The 20,175-nt window shown below is 39.7% G+C and overlaps 1 protein-coding gene across 4 annotated transcripts in view; it reads right to left on the reverse strand.

Moving 5' to 3' along the window:
• Positions 1–20,175, reverse strand: part of LOC145989864 (DNA-directed RNA polymerase I subunit RPA1-like) — a 275,207-nt gene that overhangs the window by 88,142 nt on the left and 166,890 nt on the right. For all 4 annotated transcript variants that reach the window (XM_083125325.1, XM_083125327.1, XM_083125326.1 and 1 more), the window contains exons 21-22: positions 16,752–16,945; positions 8,983–9,244 (exon numbers count right to left, since the gene is read on the reverse strand). In XM_083125325.1, the coding sequence (XP_082981451.1) occupies positions 8,983–9,244; positions 16,752–16,945 (456 nt within the window). The remainder of the gene's footprint in view (positions 1–8,982; positions 9,245–16,751; positions 16,946–20,175) is intronic.

Raw genomic sequence — 20,175 nt, forward strand, 5'->3', positions numbered from 1 at the left:
AGAACTTTGTCCTCCATTAGTACACTTGATGGTGTGGTAAGAATGCACAGAGATATTGAATTTTCATTTACCGAGAAATTTCTGTAAGTTTTAGACTGACAGAGGGTACCTTTAAAATAACGAAAATGGCACTTTTGAAATTCACTTGGTTAGTGTTGCCACCTTGAGATCATTTTGTAAAGAACAGTTGATACCACCTCATGTAAATTTGAGCTGTATACAGTCTGCCTTGCAATTTTTATTAGAATTTTAATGTTTTAATTTGACTCACGTAATATTAACACTGACTATGTGCCTTATTTGCATGAAGCACCTACCGTGGATAACCAACAATACCAAACTATTATTAAAACTTAGAGACAGTGCTCTCAGAAAAAATAAACTGACAAACAATCCGTCACATTGGAATTATTATAAAGAACTACAACATTTCACCACGTCGGTTATAAGGCAGGAGAAAAAAGCCAACCTCTCATTCCAAATCAACAGAAACCTCCATGATTCGAAATTAATGTGGAAAGAGATAAAGAAATGTGGTATTTACGGAACGGTGGAGTCGAGTGTCCCACACTTTTTAAATGAACCACATCTTTAACTCTGATAAACTTACTTCTCATTTTTCCACGTAAATTTCTTTCGCGATCGATTTCGCCACCCGTCTGGTGGCTTCGTCAGGCATGTACTGTCTTGCTGCGGGCGGCGTGGTTCCTTCTTCTTCCGCTTGTGCTCGTGGCGGCGCTAGTTGATGTAGTCCTTTCACTTTCTGCCATTCCTGTGTGGGCATAGTGCTAGCTTCTTTTACCGCGCAACGGGGTTTTGGCCAAAATTACTTTACCAGAGCCGTGAATCCTGCATGACGACCTCGACCTGTATTCTGTACCCTCCCATGGCAAGTTACATTATAATTGCTAGCTGCAAACAAGGGCCCCGTTCGATATCCGTTCAGCTTCCTAGAACAGAGTTTTTGTTAAATAAAAATTTATGGAGCGGATATTCCACATTTTTCTTTTTTAAATTTCGTCTCGTTGAATGGTGCTATACGTCAAGTATTAAAATGTATCGCTCCCAACCACCGTTGAAGGTTATCTCTTGACATTTGAAATCTGTTTATTCCCTTGATTAGAGTCAGTTTTTTTTATATATATCACTTAATGGGACAGGCCCTACAGTGCCAACTTATTTAACTTCCTACTTTCCTTATGATCTTTTCATTCCCATTTTCTTTCAGCTGTTGTTAATGCATCAGTACATTCTAAAGGAAGGCGGTCTGTATTCCAAATCTTTTAATTCTCTGCAAATGAAACCTCATACCTGTAAATTATATATTCAACTTATGCTTTCAATTCAGCCACAATAAATTCTCGCGTTTTAGAACAACGTTACAGTAATGTATTCCCTAATAGTTTATTTTTAAGGGGCATCATCTTATGAACATTAATTACATTTTCCTTCGTTTATTGCATACGTTCGACCATACTGGGAACTAGAACCGGTTACATTCTCAAAATAAATAGTCGCTTGAACCGATACCTTTGCCTAATCGCAACGAATCTTACTACTCATGGCGTTTATGCAGTCGTGAGGAACTATATATATATAAAGTGAAAGAGGAGAGAGGAAACACTCACCGGACAAAGAAAAAATTCAAATTTTCGTGATGGTATGTCACATCTTCAGGAGTAGAGAGACGTTGTAGAACTAAGTGACAAGATGGAAGAGTAAGCATGACCTGCAGTGTTGCCAGGACCCACACCATGTACCAATCCCAGCTTAATCGCGCCCAGGAACTGTCCTTATCCATCCAATCCCTCACAAAAATCCTTTTGTTGACCCCAGGTGAATGCTACCAAAAAATTGAATGTTTCTGGCATGCAGCCCATTCTATCTCAGACGACCTTAGCAATAAACACCTACACAAACTGTCCAACCTCTGCCGCCAGGCTTTTCAGGCTGGCTGCACTCTCCCCCTTCCACTACCACCACAATTCACTCCCAAATCCACATGCCCTCTACTGCCTGACCCTCCCTTGCCACTAGCCCCTCCTCCAGCACCGCTAATAGAACCGCACAAACACCAAAGCTGCACCCACAATTCTCGCACCTTGGTAAACAACCAGTCCACAGACAAACCCACCCCCACCAGACCCATGGTCACCAACGACCCTAACCTACCCCAACACAACCAAAGTGTACTAAATTTGTCCAACCACAATCTCACCCCTACCGAAATTGATATTCTATACAAAGGCCTCACCTTCTCCCCCACAAGTCCCCACAGCCAATTCAGTCTCCTCTTCGATATCCACACCTTTGCCAGACACCTCAGATGGCAACACTTCTGGGCAAAAAACCCTTCCCCCCAGACCACAACCAATGTAACTCAAGCCTCCTCCAATTTTGCCCACCATCCTCCAAAGACCCACCCCCCTGCCCACCAACCACCCCCTGGAAAGATACATCGCTGCCATAATCTCCACTATCACTGACAGCTCATTTCTTGACAACCTCCACAACAAACCCAACTTGAATCCCTCTCAAGATAAAGCCCTGCAAGATCTCCGCCAGAACCACCACATCAAAATCCTCCCAGTTGACAAGGGATCCACCACGGTGGTCTTGAACTCTGAAGATTACCTGGCGGAAGCCACTCACCAGCTGGCCGGCTCTTCCACCTACAAAACCACCACGGTCGACCTTTCAGCCACACACCTCAACAGAATCCAGGACTTTATCCACACCCGAGGTCTCCCGGAGGGCCTGACAGCCTCCACCATATCCATGCTCATCCCAGACAACCCCCGCACCCCCACTTTTTACCTGCTGCCCAAGATCCATAAACCTGGCAACCCTGGCAGACCCATCGTGTCCAGTTACAATTCACCTTCTGAAAGAATCTCATCCTTTGTCGACTCCCACCTCCAGCCTCTTGTTAAAGCTCTGCCCTCCTACCTCCGGGACACCAGCCACTTCCTTCAGAAAATTAACTCTCTCCCACCATTACCTGCCAACACTATCCTTGCCACCATCGATGTTACTTCTCTCTACACCAACATACCTCATTCCCATGGCCTCTGCTCCATAGAATCCTTCCTCAACAACAGACCAAAACCTCACAACCCCAGCACTAATTTCCTGACACATCTAGCTCACCTTGTCCTCACGTGCAACAACTTCACCTTCGAGGACAAGCACTATCTCCAAATCCGGGGCACAGCCATGGGTACCAGAATGGCCCCATCCTATGCCAACCTGTTCATGGGCAAACTTGAAAAAGAGTTCCTGGAGACCCAATCTCTCAAACATCTCTGGCTCAGTTTCATTGATGACATCTTCATGCTTTGGATGCATGGAGAACCTTCCCTGATCACCTTCCTAGACAAACTTAACCACTTCAGCTCCATCAGTTTCACCTGGACTCACTCCACCAACCAAATCACCTTCCTGAATGTGGATGTGCACGTGAAGGAAGGACATTTGGAAACCTCCATCCACATCAAACCTACCAACCATATGCAATACCTACACTTCTCCAGCTCCCATCCGTTCCACACCAAGAAAGCCATCCCATTCTCCCTGGCCCTCAGAGGTCAACGTCTCAACACCTCAGCCACCTCCCGACAGAACTATAACCTCCGCTTACACCAAGCCTTGACCAACCGTGGATATCCTTCCACCCTGGTCACCAAACAAATATCCCGAGCTGCTTCATACACTCCAACCAAGAAACCTGCCACCAATCCCCCTGCACTTGTCACCCAATATCACCCCCACCTCAACAAAATCAGACACACTATACGTTCCCTCCTTCCCATCCTGCACAGTGATCCTGACACCAGAAATATCTTCCCCGACAAGCCCAGAGTTGTCTTCAAATGCCCTCCCAATCTCCAAAACATCCTGGTCCACCACAATCCACCTACTCACAATCACCTCGCACCTGCCCACAAATGCAACCGGCCAAGGTGCAAAACCTGCCCCATATTTGTCACTTCCCGCACTCTCCAGATCTACACTGCCACTTTCAAATTCACCCTCTACCCCAAAGGAACCTGCAACAGCTCTAACCTAATTTATATCCTCACCTGCAACATCTGTGGGAGCTTCTACCTGGGGGAAACATCCACCGCTCCTCTACCCAAAACCTGGACTTTGCTGTTGCCATTCACACCAATCACCACAATATTCCTTTTAATGACTGCTTCCAGGTAGCGATCGTCCACTCCTTGCCCCAATCCACCAACACCTCAATACGTAGAAGATGGGGAGGGCCTACGTATCGACCATGAATGCAACCACGCCTCCAGGCCTGAACAAGGCCACCCAGTAACGCCCCTCATCCCCTATCCTCACCCTCACCACCACCTTTTCCCAACCAACCCCCCCCCCCAACCACTCACAGTTTTCGACAAGCCAGGCGAAAGAACCATCTATATATATATATATATATATATATATATATATATATATATATATATATATATATATATATATATATAAACACAGGAATAGGATCAGAAAAGGTGCCAGAAGGGCGGATAAACACTAATGATGAAGGAGACAGTAAACACTTACCACACGAAGAGAAATTATTCTATATTTCTCTTCGTGTGGTAAGTGTTTACTGTCTCCTTCATCATTAGTGTGTGTGTGTGTCTATATATATATATATATATATTTTTGTGGTACTGTCAACCCTTTTTTTTGGGACCTGGCAACACTGCAGGTCATGCTTACTCTTCCATCTTGTCACTTAGTTCTACAACGTCTCTCTACTCCTGAAGATGTGACATACCATCACGAAAATTTGAATTTTTTCTTTGTCCGGTGAGTGTTTCCTCTCTCCTCTTTCACTTTTTATTTAGTCCTTGTGGCCCTCCTTCCTTTTATCCTATATATATATATATATATATATATATATATATATATATTGCCTTCTTGCCCTTGCATATTGTATTAATTTTTAGATTCCCCCTCTTTTCTCATTCGTATTTCTGCCCCCTTTTCTTTCTTTTTAATCCATTTGTTCTCCTTGTACGATAAAGTAAATACTTCCCTCCCCCCTCCATTGCCGTCACCTTTGACTACGGAGGAGAGGACATTTCATTTGTTGCAAGATCGTCACCATCCTCGGGAGGAAACCCTTGCCGCCCCAGGGGAAAATAACATCCTTTATCAATTTATTATTTTTATTATTATTATTACTATTATCATTCTAGCCATGATCACCCGTCCCCATCTTAACTAATAACCTTTTGGCTAGTGCTTTGCTTTTGCAATTGCTTATTTTATAGAATAACTTTTAAACTTAACCCCACATATACCTCACGTTTTATTAAAATTGTTCTTTTTTTACATTTCCTTGATTTTCGGTTCAATCGCGATATTTTGATTTATTCAAGAATTAACGTTTCAGTTTGTCCCTCTTTTTTTTTAAACGATTTGGTCTGGTTTTCCTTTTCATTTTTCAGCTGCCCCTTACCCTACATTTTCACACCGTTCGTCTCAGCCCAGCAAGGACTGTCGCCACAGTTTGATGCAGAGACCACATCAGATGCATCGAGCATCCCCAGGCAGCACCATGTACGGATCAGCATCTTCCGGAGGTTCATCTCCTCCAGGACAGCAGTGCATCTTTCCCCCCAGACTTTTCATCTTTGTGCTCAGCACCTTTCATAAGTGCATCAAGACTTTTCATCTTCGTGATCATCATGTTCCTGAGACTCGAGCACCAGTCATTCTTGCGACCCACGATCACCAGAAGTTGTTCGTACAGCAGTGCACCCCCACCTCCCATGACTCATAACAATTTGTGATCAGCACCTTGTGGTAGTCATCAGTGTTGGTAGGCAGCATGGACCAGCCACCTACGGAACTCTATCCCCAGCAGTGTTCGAGAACAGCAGCCACCAAACCACCCTCCCCTCTCCCCCCCTATCACCAGAACATCAATCAGGACTCATCACTTTGGAGAGCAGAGTTCCTCCACCCCCCCCCACCCCACCCCCCATCAGCTTTTTGAATGAGGATGACCATTACTTACCAGATGCCTTCCCCAGACTCATCACGTCCGTGACCAGCACCGTCCAGAAGTGTCACCCAACCCCAGGATTCTTCATGTTCCAGAGTCGCCATCCCCCGTCAGGATTCTTCATGTTCCAGAGTCGCCATCCCCCCTCAGGATTCTTCATGTTCCAGAGTTGCTGTTCCCCCTTTAGGATTCTTCGTGTTCCAGAGTTGACGTCCCCCCTTAGGATTCTTCGTGTTCCAGAGTTGCCGTCCCCCACCAGGATCATCAGGATACGTCGCAGACTTTTAGTAAGTCCCGTTCGCATGTGTTCCTGTGACAGTGTGTCCATGTGTTCGACTCTCGTTGCCGGAGCTTCCAGAACAGATCGATGATCTTCAGCTAGCTATCGAACGCTCACCACAGTGAGGGCTACTGGAGTACAACAGTAGTGCATAAAGAACGCTCAATTGTGTCGTTTTTCCTCTTCCCACTGGTTTCATTATGTAGTTCAGCCAGTACTTCATATATAAACTTCAAATTACCACGTGTATCTTCAGGGAAGCTTTTTTTCCTGACCCACCGAAAGACTTGTAACCTTCTTTTTTAACCAGCTTTTGGACATTATTAACATTCTTTTTAACGTTATGTGTATTAAATAAACAGACATTGGTTTGGGCGCAGAATGACCCATGTGCATATATAAAAAATTTCAATTTTTAAATTTCTTGGTTTCTGGTATTTACATTTTGTTACTGATGAACCCTTCAGGTTGTTACCTTGTATTTATTGCATGACTTTTTTTCTTGGGTGCTCCTTCCCAAGTTTTTCTTTTATTAACAACTTACAGGAATTGTTTAAACAGTTAAAAGTGAATAAACATACTCTGTGTTTCCTGAACTGTGCGCAATGGAACTGACCTTGCCAGGAAGCGAAGATACATTTTCCTAAGGTGTGCTACAGTGCTTTCGTGTGCTCCGTGTGTACAGTGATAAACACCGCTATGGTGACACCATGAGAAATGGCGAGTCAGCACCAGCTGACCCCACGTAGTACACGCGCCTTCAATATGTTTTGTTTACAATCCAGCATGTTAGATATTTAAGTGCATGATTTCTTGTTGTGTGTAATAATTATTTTTCCTTACACCCCCCTTGCATATTAGTAATTTTTTGGGGTTGGTGTAAATAAATTGTCTTCTATAATTGACTGGTATGGCCAGGTTCGCGTAACAAAAAATTAACTTCCCTGCGGAAATCTATTTTTTTGCCCCAGGCTGGTGTGCTATATCATGTCGAAGGCATGACTCGAACCCAGGACCCTGGGCACCATGGCCCGATAGTATAATCACCTCATAAAAAGGGCCTGAGTATGAAAGAAGCTGGAAAGAGATTCTTTCAAGCAAATGACACATGCGATCCTCAGAGGATGTAAAAAGCCGCTGATACGAATTCTTCCAGAATCGCAGGAAAGATAATGCAAACACAGCTTTACGGTGAAAGCGCCATTCTCGAGAGACGCGGTCTCTCAACAGCCGAAAGTTCGAATTTCATTTAAATAGCTCGAGAGAATATTTTTCCCCCAGTCGGTATCTGAAATCTTATCGCATGCACAGTCGTAGCCTCGGAATTATACAAACAGTTGAACTATGGCGTGAATAGTTGTTGCCTCCATCTTATAGTCGGATTTATCAACCGGCGCTAAAGGAGTTTCATTTCAGGAGAGTTTCATGAGTGTTTCATCTACGAACCAGCGAGTCGATCATCAATTCAAGTTCTACAGGTAATAAACGTTCCTAAATCCTTGTCTATCATTCTCTCACCCCCTGCCTGACCAGTCAATTGAAGTGTTTAAATTTAATTGTGACTGTAGTTATTTCACGGAGCAAGCCCCTTGCTTGGTTGAGTGTTGACGTAGCTCCTCAAAGCAATAGCCCCCCCCCCCCCCCCCCTCTTACGATACACCTCTCGCAGCCAATTAACTTTGAATATCAGGCTTTCACATAGTCTATCAATGATCCCTTAATCTACAATAACTGGTGTTTATACGGTACCTCATTGTTATGCTGACGACACACAGTTGATGATGCCAGTAGACCCCAAAAATGTCAAACCACCGATTGATCTCCTGAACCGTGACCTTGACGCTATATACAAATAGTGTAAACGTAATGGTCTTGTAATTAACCCCGGTAAGTGCTGCTTTACATTCATTGGTTCCAGCACTGCCTTGAATAAAATTGAAATAAATGGGTTATCAATTAATATTAATGACGTGAAGGTCCCACACTGCACAACTGTAAAGAACTTAGGTGTGACATTTAATCAGAAACTTGACTGGCAAAACCACATAACGTCCAAGAGTTCAAAAGCTTGTGGTATACTTGAATCAATCTATAAATCATCGCTCTTACCTTCGACTGATGTAAAATTGCATCTTATGCAAGCTCTCGTTCTTCCCATTTTTGATTACTGTGACGTTGTTTACGGTGTTAATTTAACGAAAAAGAATGCTAAAATTGTACATAGAGTACAGAATTCCTGCATACATTTTTCATTTAGCTTGAAATGAAGGTATCACATACTGCCTTACTTCAATGACCTTAATTGACAGAAAACTACATCTGGCCTGCACAATATTCAAAATTCTGCAAACAAAAACACCGAGATACTTATATCATGCATACGTTGAAATAAAAAAAAAATAAAAAAATGGGCAGATTTGAACCTAAGACGAACATTTTGAAGTGTGTGAATGAGTAAAATTGTCATTATCTTTTTATAGTGTTAATTACTGAAATATTTAGAAGAAATAAAGGTGATGGAATACTTATGTTATAATAGTAGTGTATTTTTGTTTGTTTTATTGTATTACATATTGCAGGTTAAGTGGTAGACCAGCCACAGGCTGAACTTTGCCCATGAATAAAGAATTTCTAATTCTAATTCTAATTTAAATAGAGTATGTTATTGACTTACTTGAGCAGCTAGTAATCCTACAGGTTCACCTGCTGGACACAAAGACTCCATTGATTTCAATGCGATTAGATCTTGAAACTGTGTTTTGGTCACTTGGGTTCCTCTCCGAACATCATTGTCTGAGCAAACTGCTTCACTCATCTCACCCTTTAAATAATTATCCATCACAGCTTCAAGCCTTTCACTTAGCGTCCCAAAGTCACATGCAGGTCGAAATTGTGCTAATACAGGATCAGGGCATCTTGTACACTTCTTCTGAAACCTACAATTAAGATGTTTATTGCATGTTTGTAAAAACTATTCTGATTCTAAAATATTTTTAAAAACAGCTAAGGAAATAGGATTGGAAGTTAGCAGAGAAAAATAAATACATGATTAGAGGCTGAAACCAAGTGTTAGGTAATAATCAAAATTTAATTATTGATAACAACTTGTTTGAATCAGTTTCCAAATTCAAGTACTTAGAGGTAATACTAACGAATGAAAATGGCATTAAAGAGGAAATTAAAAGCAGACATAATTCAGGAAATGCATGCATGCTATTCTTCTCTTCATAAACTTTTATCTTCTCCTAAGATATCTAAGAAAATCAAAGTTAAAATATACAAAACAGTAGTTTTGCCGGTTGCATTATATGGCTGAAAATAAAATCCTCATTAAAAATTTGGATCTAAAAGGGATGATGAGACAGGTGTGTGGAGAAGGTTACATAATTTTGAACTGAACAATTTGTATTCTTGTCCAGATATTATTAGAATAATTAAATCAAGAAGACAGGTGGAAAGGACATGTGGCACAAATGGGAGAGAAAAGAAAGTTTACAGGATTCTTGTTTTTGAGTTGGTGTTTTAAGTCCACTTTATGCACAGTAAGGCTAATTGGGACTGGACCAACAGTTTAAAGTGAGATCTGAACCACTATATGCCTCCACCGGGTATTGAACCTGGGACCCCTTGATTACAAGGCCATGAAGCTACCACTGCACCATTGGAGAGGCCCCACAGGATTTTTGTTTGGAAACCACATGGTAAGAGACCTGTAGGTAGGTCAAGGCAGAGATGGAGGGATAATGTTGAGATGGAACTAAAGAAAATTGGTAAGAATGCAAAAGATTGGATTGATCTTGACCAGGGCACGGACAGGTGGAAGGCTTGTATTGCTGCAGCCATAAGCGGGTTTAAGAAGGCTAGAGAGTTAGTTAGTATATATAAAAATTATTCAGATTATGTATTAATTTACGACAAATTGTTACTTGTATAAGAATTTCAAAGTGAAATTTACCTAAGATATCTTGCAATCATCTTCAGTCTGTCAGATAGATTTTTCTGCAAAGGACACTTACAAAGCAAACGGATTATTTTCCAAGCAGCTTTCCTTTCTTTTCCTTCCTCAATAAAAATAAATGCTAAAGTGTGAAAAGCTTGCCTCAGGGCATTAATAAATATGTATAACATAATTTCCGGAGCCAATAATTCATGCATATTTCCCGGTGAGTAGCCACCCTGCTAATAATTCGTATAGGTTAGTTCAACTCTTCTGTTGCTTTTTCTCTTCCAATAAGTCCTTTCCACAACTAAATTTTCAAGCTTGCATCACCATGTCTTCCACATCCCTTATTTATACAAGCGCAATCCATAAAGTAAATTCCGTTGGCCAATTAAAAAAACACAAAATGTAATGGAACAAAACACTTCATTGTACACTGAAGTACAGGCCTTGGACTATGTTTCAACATAATAACGAGACACCATATTCTGTATCTCCATACAGAAGAACGATGCCACCTTTGTTGATAACCAAGTGGTAACACCATGTTTGACAAATCGTCATCCTTGATGCTCTGGCCAGCAAGGAAAGATTTCAGGTGCAAAAAGAGATGGAAACAGGTCTGGGCTATACAGGGGATGAGGAAATGTATCCCAACCAAAGACTGTAAAGAGTTGTTGCGTTTGCAGCTGCCATATGGGGACGAGCATTGTTGTGAATGAAAACAACACCACGGCTCAATATGCCATGTCACTTGCTTCGGATTGTGCGATGCAATTTTCAGAGTATTTTGCAGTACGTGTTGGCGTTGATATTTTTGCCACGCTCCAAAAAGTCCACAAACAATACACATTGTCTGTCCAAAACACCATGCACAGGACATTCCGAGTAGTCAGAATAGGTCTGCCTTTGGTCTTTTGTGGCGAGGATGTGTGCCCCCAATCCATGGACTGTTGTTTTGTTTCCGGAGTCTCGTGCAACACTCACGTGTCATCCCCAGTGACGATGCAATTCAAAAAGTCATCATTCTCCTCACAGTAGTGTCAAAAACAATAATGCACTCCCATTTGGTTCTTTTTGTGGTCTTCTGTAAGTGAGCGTGGGACCCAGCAGGCACACAATTTGCGGAAGTTCAGTCTGTCATGAAGCAGCAACCAGGAAATTTGTGGAAAATGCACAGACAGGGTGAATTGGCAGTTCTTCTCTTCCACAGCATGAACCAATTCGTCTGTCACCAGAGATGCTGAATTCCTCATCAGGCACGTTGTTCCATTATTTGTTAAACTGTCGCACCCATCCCCGTACAATTGAGGCACTCATGATCCGTTCACCACACACTTCAACAATTTGGCATTAAAAAACCGTATGACTGAGCACATGCATTGGGTGTTTAGATTTTCTTGAACATTATTTGCAACCCACTACGAAGCATCTGCATTTCTGTCTTCTCTTACACTGACATCTCTGCCTTGCCAATGGGTCCAACTACTTAGCATGCATGCGCACTCTTGCAATTGCAGTTCAGCTGCGGCATAAATTGAAAACTGATGTTACTTTTTGGACGTGCTTTGTATAAATATCATGATCAAACATTTTATGTACAAATCCAGATTCCAGCTAAACCTAGACAGTGGATTGTTCCATATTGTTGTTTATAGTGTAAATTTAATCTTGTGTTTTTTCTTGTTTAGTTTTTCATAGTCTACCAAAATAACAAATCCAAAATTCTTGGCTTTTTCATGACCCTTCATCCTTTTCCTTGAACTTTCTATCCTTTTTCAAGACCTTTGTTTTCCTTTTCCTTGACCTTTCTATCCTTTTTCATGACCTTTATCTCCTTTTTCTTGACCTTTCTTTCCTTTTCCTTGACCTTCCCATCCTCTATCATGGCCTTCATTTTCCTTTTTCTTGGCCTTTCCTTCCTTTTCCTTTCTATCCTTTTTCATGACCTTTGTTTTCCTTATTCTTGACATTTCTCTCCTTCTTCATGACTTTCCTTTCCTTTTCTTTACTATCCTTTTTCAGGACCTTTGTTTTCCTTTTTCTTAGCCTTTGTTTTCCTTTTCCTTGACCTTTCTATCCTTTTTCAGGGTGTTTGTTTTCCTTTTTCTTGACCTTTCTTTTCTTCTTAAAACATATTTAATCGATCCCTACTAAGATGTAGTTGGAAATTAATTTTGATTTGATTTGATTTTAAAATTATGGGTGCATCAGCACTTAGGCTATTTTACATCGGTCACATTATACGGGGTCCAGCCCTTACCGTTACAAATAACAACTCTAACATTGCATAACTAAAATCTTAAAATATTCTGACTCCGTTAAAAGCTGAGGCTGTAAACAGGCACTCGGCACACATAAGGACACAAAACAGGACACATGCAGAATTATATTGGCCAGAGAGCCAGTATGCAGTCAAGGGTGTACTACGTGGAAGTGAGGTTGACAGTTGGGTGTACGCATACCACAGGGCCACTTAAGATGAAAACTGAAGCTGGACTTTTAAGAAGAGAATTAGACTTGCTTCAATTACACTGGTTGAAATTTAGAGAAAAAATTTGGATGTTTTCAAATCAGTGGGTGTTTCTGGAAGTAATTTGAATGCTGATTACGGAAATAACATCAATTTGTTCTCATCACATTAGAATTTTTAACAATTTCACAATCAAAATTCTCATATTCGCCATTATAATGCATTTTTCACATAATGCAACAAAAGGGAAATTTCAGTTGTTTCAAAATCAGTAAGTGATTCTGAAGTATTTTCAATGCTGATCATGGAAATGATATCCATTTTTTTTTTTTGCATCAAGACAGGATTTTTCACAATTTCACAATCAAAATTCTCATATTCGCCAATAAATTACACTTATTACACAATGCAACAAAACAAATTTATAGAAAGGAAATTTCGGGCATTTGCAAATCAATAGTTGATTCTGGAAGTATTTTGAATGCTGATCATGGAAATGACATCAATGTCTACCCATTACGTCAGGATTTTTCCTTAGGTCAAGGATTTCTCTCCATGTCACTAAGTTCAATCAACCGGCCATATTATAACATTGAGGATTGGACATTTTGTGAAGGAAATCTTCATGAGGGATTTCAAAAACAAAACTATATAATCAAATACAAATACAATTTTCATGCTAATGTATCACATGAAGGCGCATACAATTTTACATGCATTTATGGTTCAAAATAGGAGGATTTGTATTATAGAATACAAATACAAAAAAAAATTTACCACCATCAAAATAGAGCCATCTATTAAGGAAATAATGGAACTACACATTTCATTGTGAAAAATCCTGATGTGATGGGGGAAAAGGATGTAATTTCCGTGATCAGCATTGAAAATACTTCCAGATTCACTTATTCATTAGGAAACAACCAAAATTTATCTTTTGTTGCATTATGAAATAAATGTACTGTAATGGCAAATATAATTTGGTTGTGAAATGGGCCTGGTCAAAGCAAACTATTGTTGGTGGCAGCACCACCGTTGTCCCCCCACGCTTTTGATGGGCAATTGTTCTCTCATTTAAATACATGGGGTATTTGATGCTGGACGTGCTGCTATTACATTAAATTGCAAGTTTAATTTCATCTTAACCTCAGAAATTATGTTGGAACATGATAGATAAATAATCAGTGCTGTGAAACTAAAGAATTTTAATAAGACGATCGTCAACAACAGAAAAGATATCGGAACTCAAAAAAGTTTTAAAATTTGCACAGCACTTGTATAGGTCACTTGTAATTGTCACATTTTAAGTGCTTTATTCTTATGAATCTGGTAAAAAATAATACAAAATAATTCCACGCGACTGTACTTTTATCTCTACAGTTCTTTTTAATAACTCCTTTTTTTATGTGATATCATACTTTTCCTCATTGCTAGTAAATATGGTTCTCTATTTTATACCCACACATTTATCGAGAAGAATAGTTATTACAAATAATATTTAATATTCTGTTTCATATCTCGCAACCTCTAGGGCTTTTCTATTTACAGGAATTATAATTTTAAAATTGTTGTAGCCCAAAACAAAAAGAATGAAAATACGAGGGGAAATGTCTGCTTAATACCCAGAAAATATATGTTAATATTAAGTTATCGGATAGCGCATACTGTATAATAATAAAGATCATGCGCTTACTTACTTAATACATTCTTTCTTTGTAATTTGGGGACTCTCTCCGATTCCTACTCCCGCCGTTGAATTACACATACTCGCAAGTCGCAACAAGAGGAAACATAAAAGCGTAATGTAAAAATCTAAATTTTTGTATTAAAGACTCATGCCAGCTGGAGACGACCAAAATTACGTCAAGTTTAGTGCTCTTTGTGCATAAACATACTATATATAGCCTATCTGAATTACCCTGCTGTTCCGCTTCAATATATTAATTCTTAGGATCAGAAGAATGTAATTTTCGGTAACTTATGACTTGCTACATAATCTTAAAGATTTGTTACATATATTTCTGTTACCAATTTACACGACAAATTCTTACCTTCGTTGAAAATAATGTTTTAATAGCCATCCTATCGCGCTCCAATGTAAAGCTTAAATAGATGACGAACGAAATTCTTTAGGGACACAACAGGGGTGGCACCTTTGAGGTGGCACCTTTAGTGGAGAAGTTTGGCAATGAACAGTTCCATTGTGAAAAATTCTGGCTTGATGGGAAAAAAATGAATTTCATTTTTGAAATCAGTATGCTGAAATTATTCAGACAGCAGTCATCTGCGAGACATCAAAATCAATGTCGACCGGTGTTATTAATGCATGCAAAAATGAATACTTCAAACTTCATCCTGGATGAGGAATGGCCACATTAGTTTATTTAATACTTTCCAAAACTTCACGCATACCTCCCATCGGTGCTTAATCACTGTAGGTATCACATCTATGCCGATAACTTTCAATTATACTTTTCTTTCCCTCCTCAAGAAATATTGAATGCAACCGAACGTGTAAACAACGACCTGAAAAAAATCAACAAGTGGTCTGTAGACCACGGCTTGCACGTCAACCCGACCAAAACCCAGTGTATCCTCGTAGGCTCCCCAAAGATTCTGAACAGAATTGACGAATTAAATCTCCCTAATCTTACGGTCAACGATAAACACTTTCCTCTCTCTACCTACCATGGTTAAAAATCTGGGAATTACGCTAAACAATAATCTTACCTGGAGAGAACACGTAAACTCCGTGTGTAAAAGAGCTTTCGGTGCACTACACTCTCTTTACCGGCTTAAAAACTTCCTCCCCAAACTTGTCCAATCTCTTGTTTTTCCTATTATTTTATTACTGTGACACTGTTTACTCGGACGTTAATTGCGAGCAAGCTAAATGCCTTCAGCGAATCCAGAACGCATGTGTCCGCTTCGTTTTCGACATAAAATATTCCGAACATTTGACACCGTATTATGCGAAGGTCGAGTGGCTGAAATTAAGTGATAAACGGATTTACCACAACCTTGTCCTACTGTACAAAGCCCTAGAAATAAAAGATCCAAAATACCTATTCAGGCGGTTTCAATATCTTTCGGACTTTCACTCCCGCAACACCAGATCACGTGAAAAATCTCTGTTATCCATCCATATCCACAGATCTAACTTCTACGCCAATTCGTTTACCGTTACCTCTGCAGGACACTGGAACAGACTGCCCCCCGAAATCCAAGCCTCCTCCTCAGTTGTAACATTCAAAAGACAATTAAAATTATACATGCTAAACAATTGGACCTAGATTAAATTCCCAGAAAGAAATACGTTATACATTTAGCCCACGAAATATGCTTTCTATGTAGGTACTTGTGTGTGAAAATGTGTGTGTGTGTGTGTGTGCATGTGGAAACTGTATTGCTTCTATTTTTAATTTCTTCTAAGCTACATTTTTTCATTGTGTTAGTAAAAATAATGAGCAATGTACATAATTAATGGTTAATCCAGGGCTTGACTGCACGTATTCAAACTGTATTGCTTTCATTTTTATTTTCATTTTACTTTCATTACTTTATTTTCTTTTATTATTTTATTTTTCATGTATCTTTTTTAATTTTTTAATTGTATACAATTTACTGCAAAAAAATTATCCCTGTAATTAATGGTTAAGTGGAAGAGAAGGCATTAATGCCTTAACTTCGCCATGTAAAGAAAGTTGTAAATAAATAAATAAATAAATAATTCTTAAGACACACAGTGAACAAATCTTAACCAAAACTCAATACAACTTTAGACCTCCAAATATTCAATTTTATCAAATCCCAGTGCAGGTATATAACAATGTAAATTCACTATACCGTAAAACAATTGCAAAAAAAAATCTTGACCACAAGCATAATTTCACTTTTATCTTGACCTACCTATTGATTTCTTCACTTTTTCTTGACTGGTAGACATACATCATGATAGAGCTTTAAAATTTAAGATTCTAATCCTTGTTAGCAAACTACTACAAAATCAGAGGTGTACAAACATACATACCATTTTCTTTCATGGTGATTACTCTCTCTCCACATACGGACTAGGTTCTCTGTCAACTCAGTCCTTCCACTTTCTACAATAAATTCATTTCCGTATTCTTGCATTACATCTGACATTGATGCAGAATATTTTGTAAATGCACTCACCCTTCTCTTCTGCAAAGGGTTTCCATGTTTCTTCTTCCATTTTCGTATCTGAAAATATTTGCGCCCCTTAAGCAAAGGAATTTTATGGCATGATAAAACTAGACTAGCAATTGATTGATTGATTGAGTTGGTGTTTTAAGTCTACTTTATGCACAGTAAGGCTAATTAGGACTGAACCTACAGTTTAAAGTGGGATCTGAACCACTATGTGCCTCCACCGGGTATCAAACCCGGGACCCCTTGATTACAAGGCAATGACGCTACCACTGCGCCATCTGGGAGACTCTAGACTAGAAATTATGTGAAATTATAGACTATATCACGTTTGGTACATCCTGTCAAGTTTCCGCACTTGCCGAACATTGTAACTTCTAGCAGAAACCACGTGGTGTTGCTGTAGACAGTGTGAACCACACGTTGGGGGAAGCCAAGGTCAGGTTGACCATAAGACACGTGGGAATGCACAAATTCAACACCACACTAATCACCACCATGCTCATCAAACAAGCTTCTTGCAGCCACAAAACAAAACATGTGGGAGTTAGACCACAACATGGCAACAGCATCTGTTTTATGGCTTCCATTCGCTCCTCCCTGCCAGCAGACGACCTTTTCCTAGTTTCTCATTGGCACCGAAACTGTGGAGCGAACGTTAGAGCAGGAAATGTGACAGGTTGTAGTAAACATGGTATAGATCCTATCTTTTCTTGGGAATCTAAATGACTTACCATTTCAAAAAGAAATAAAAGAAAGTGCAGTTCTTATCCAGTATCAGATAGCGGAGGTTCGCAAAACCCTCTTAATGTTTCCATTGGCAACGTGGCAGACAAGAAAAGCATGAAAAATTTTCACAAACAAGTCCTCTCCCTCTTTCGTCCCTGTCAATTTGGAAGGATTCTGTAAATGCTCCGATAAAGAAGGAAATGGTGATCAAGCCCTGTTGTGAATTCTTCACTCGCACTTTTCTGGAGGGGGAAGGGTGAGCAAAAACATCTCAGTCACACTCTTACATTGTGTCCAAACTCTAGGGAAAGCAAAAATTGGTTTGGCATCAGTTTGATTGTTCTCCGATTCTGAGGCAGAAAAATTGGCTTTTTGACGAGGAATGCAAGAAGTGTTTCTTTCCGTACGTGGTAGGAGGTGGGACAAATGCAACTTCTGCAACGCCTCCGCCCGCAATGAGCCATACCTCTTCCCTCCCTCCTCTCCGATGAAAAGCCTAACCTCTGGAAGTCCAAGGTCGGGTGATGAATGAAACAGCTGCGGAAGCAATGAAGAGGACAGAGAAGTAGTGTGGCCAACAAACTAGCCTTCTGGTAAATTTAAGACACCGGCACGGCTTGCAAAACGCATAAAGCAGGAAACTGCAGTTAGGGCAAATGTAAGATTGAGGTGAACATGTTATTATTTAACATGGTCTTTTGCTGGGCCCTGGATGGCTGAAAATATTAAGTGCGAACATGTATAATGTGAGAATGTCAAATCAGGGTTTTACTGTATTTTTATCAAGCTATATATTTTTAAAATAAAAGCAAAAATTTCCTTCCTGGACTCCAAAACTATTGTTGGTAGATTTTTGCTAGTTGAGATATTACTTGGGCTGAGCTCATACTAATGTAACATATTGGGTGACACCAGTGGTATCAGAACCAGAAAGTACTGATTGAAATTTAATCATTGATACTCTTCTGGAAACCTCATGGAGTACACAATATGTACATTTTTCATTATTTTGACAACAGTAGAAATGGATTTTGTGATTAAGCAATAGTCTCATGTGATATTGTGTGAATATTTTAAAGCAGAGATGGGACAGATTCGGTACTCTATCAGTATCGGGTGATGTAGGTATGTTTGTGTACTGAATCACTTTATCGGTAAAATTAATAATAATTTCATTGATCCCATATATCTATAAATATATTATAATTTAGTGCAAAATTCTGTTATAACTTTATGTTATAACTTTTATGTATAATTTCCATGCCCTACTTTTTAAAAAGTAATATCTAAATATGCAACTTCTTTTGCACTGCAGTCCCTCAAAACATGCATTTATTAAGGAAGTGAATCAAACATTCAAGATCTTCAAGGACCATTTGGAATTTTAAATTGGATCGGTAGAATATCAGTTATCGGTATCAGTAAATTTTACATCAGTACTTTATTCGTATCAGTCAAAATCTCATATCTGCCCATCCCACATTTAAAGTAAACCTCTTGTAGATTGTAATGGTATAATTCCAACATAAAAATTATATAATAAAATTTTAAAATATTCTGAACAATTTGAACTGCTAAAATTTTCATGTATGAGCATAGGTATTTGTTCAAGGTGATATCTGATCATCCCTAGATATCACAGTAGAAACTAAACCAACGTTACACCCAAGAGAATAATTTGATCGTATTTTTCAAAGTTCTAAGTCATATTGTGTTTTCAGACAATGTTCCAGACTTGCACATACTCAGATATAAAGTAAAAAGTAAAAAAGTAAAGTGTTCCCCTGTGCTTAGCACCACGCCATGAAGGCGTATAGGGGGTGTGGGGGTAACGCCCCACACTTTCTTGATTCGGTCGTGAGTGGGGGTGATGTGATCAGCACCACGTGCCTGACTGCCTTTACCCCCCCCCCAGGGTTTCCCCCAGGTACCCATGTTATTCGACGCTGGGTGGGCGCCGGGGCCGCTTCCAACGTTAGATAAGTTCCCGGATTTGAACCGGCCGGGGATCGAACCTGGGACCTTGGAAAAAAATTTAGTATACACTTGTGCAAAAAGGTTTAAATCAAGTAATTCATTTTTTGTTTCTTCTTGACTTACCATTGTTTGCACATCCACTCTAAACCATTATACAAAAACATCGAATAAATCAATATGTAACTATGCAGTTTATAGTGTGTAGCATGAAAATGGGTTTACTTGTTTTCATTGGGAGAGTTTCTGTAATGGTGTTGGCAACACTTATTGATTGTCAATTACATCACCAATGTACCCCATTTATAAACATGGATTGCTGGAGCGGAGCTTAATGTGCTGTAGTTGTGAGAGTTTTCTATAAAAATGGTGACACACTTGCAGCTGCAAGACGAGAATATCGACATTATTTTAATCTTGAGACAAGATCCTACACCAATGCAACCAGGATGTGCGTGAAGAACTTTGAAGCTATGACATGTGCACTGACGCAGAAACATTCCTATTCACATGTTGGAATGTGCCAAGGACGATTTCGACTGCAGATTCACCAAGTGTCAACGAAAAAATGGTGGTCACTG

The sequence above is a fragment of the Lepisma saccharinum genome, chromosome 7, assembly GCF_977018435.1.
Source record: "Lepisma saccharinum chromosome 7, izLepSacc3.1, whole genome shotgun sequence".
Classification (NCBI taxonomy): Eukaryota; Metazoa; Arthropoda; class Insecta; order Zygentoma; family Lepismatidae; genus Lepisma; species Lepisma saccharinum.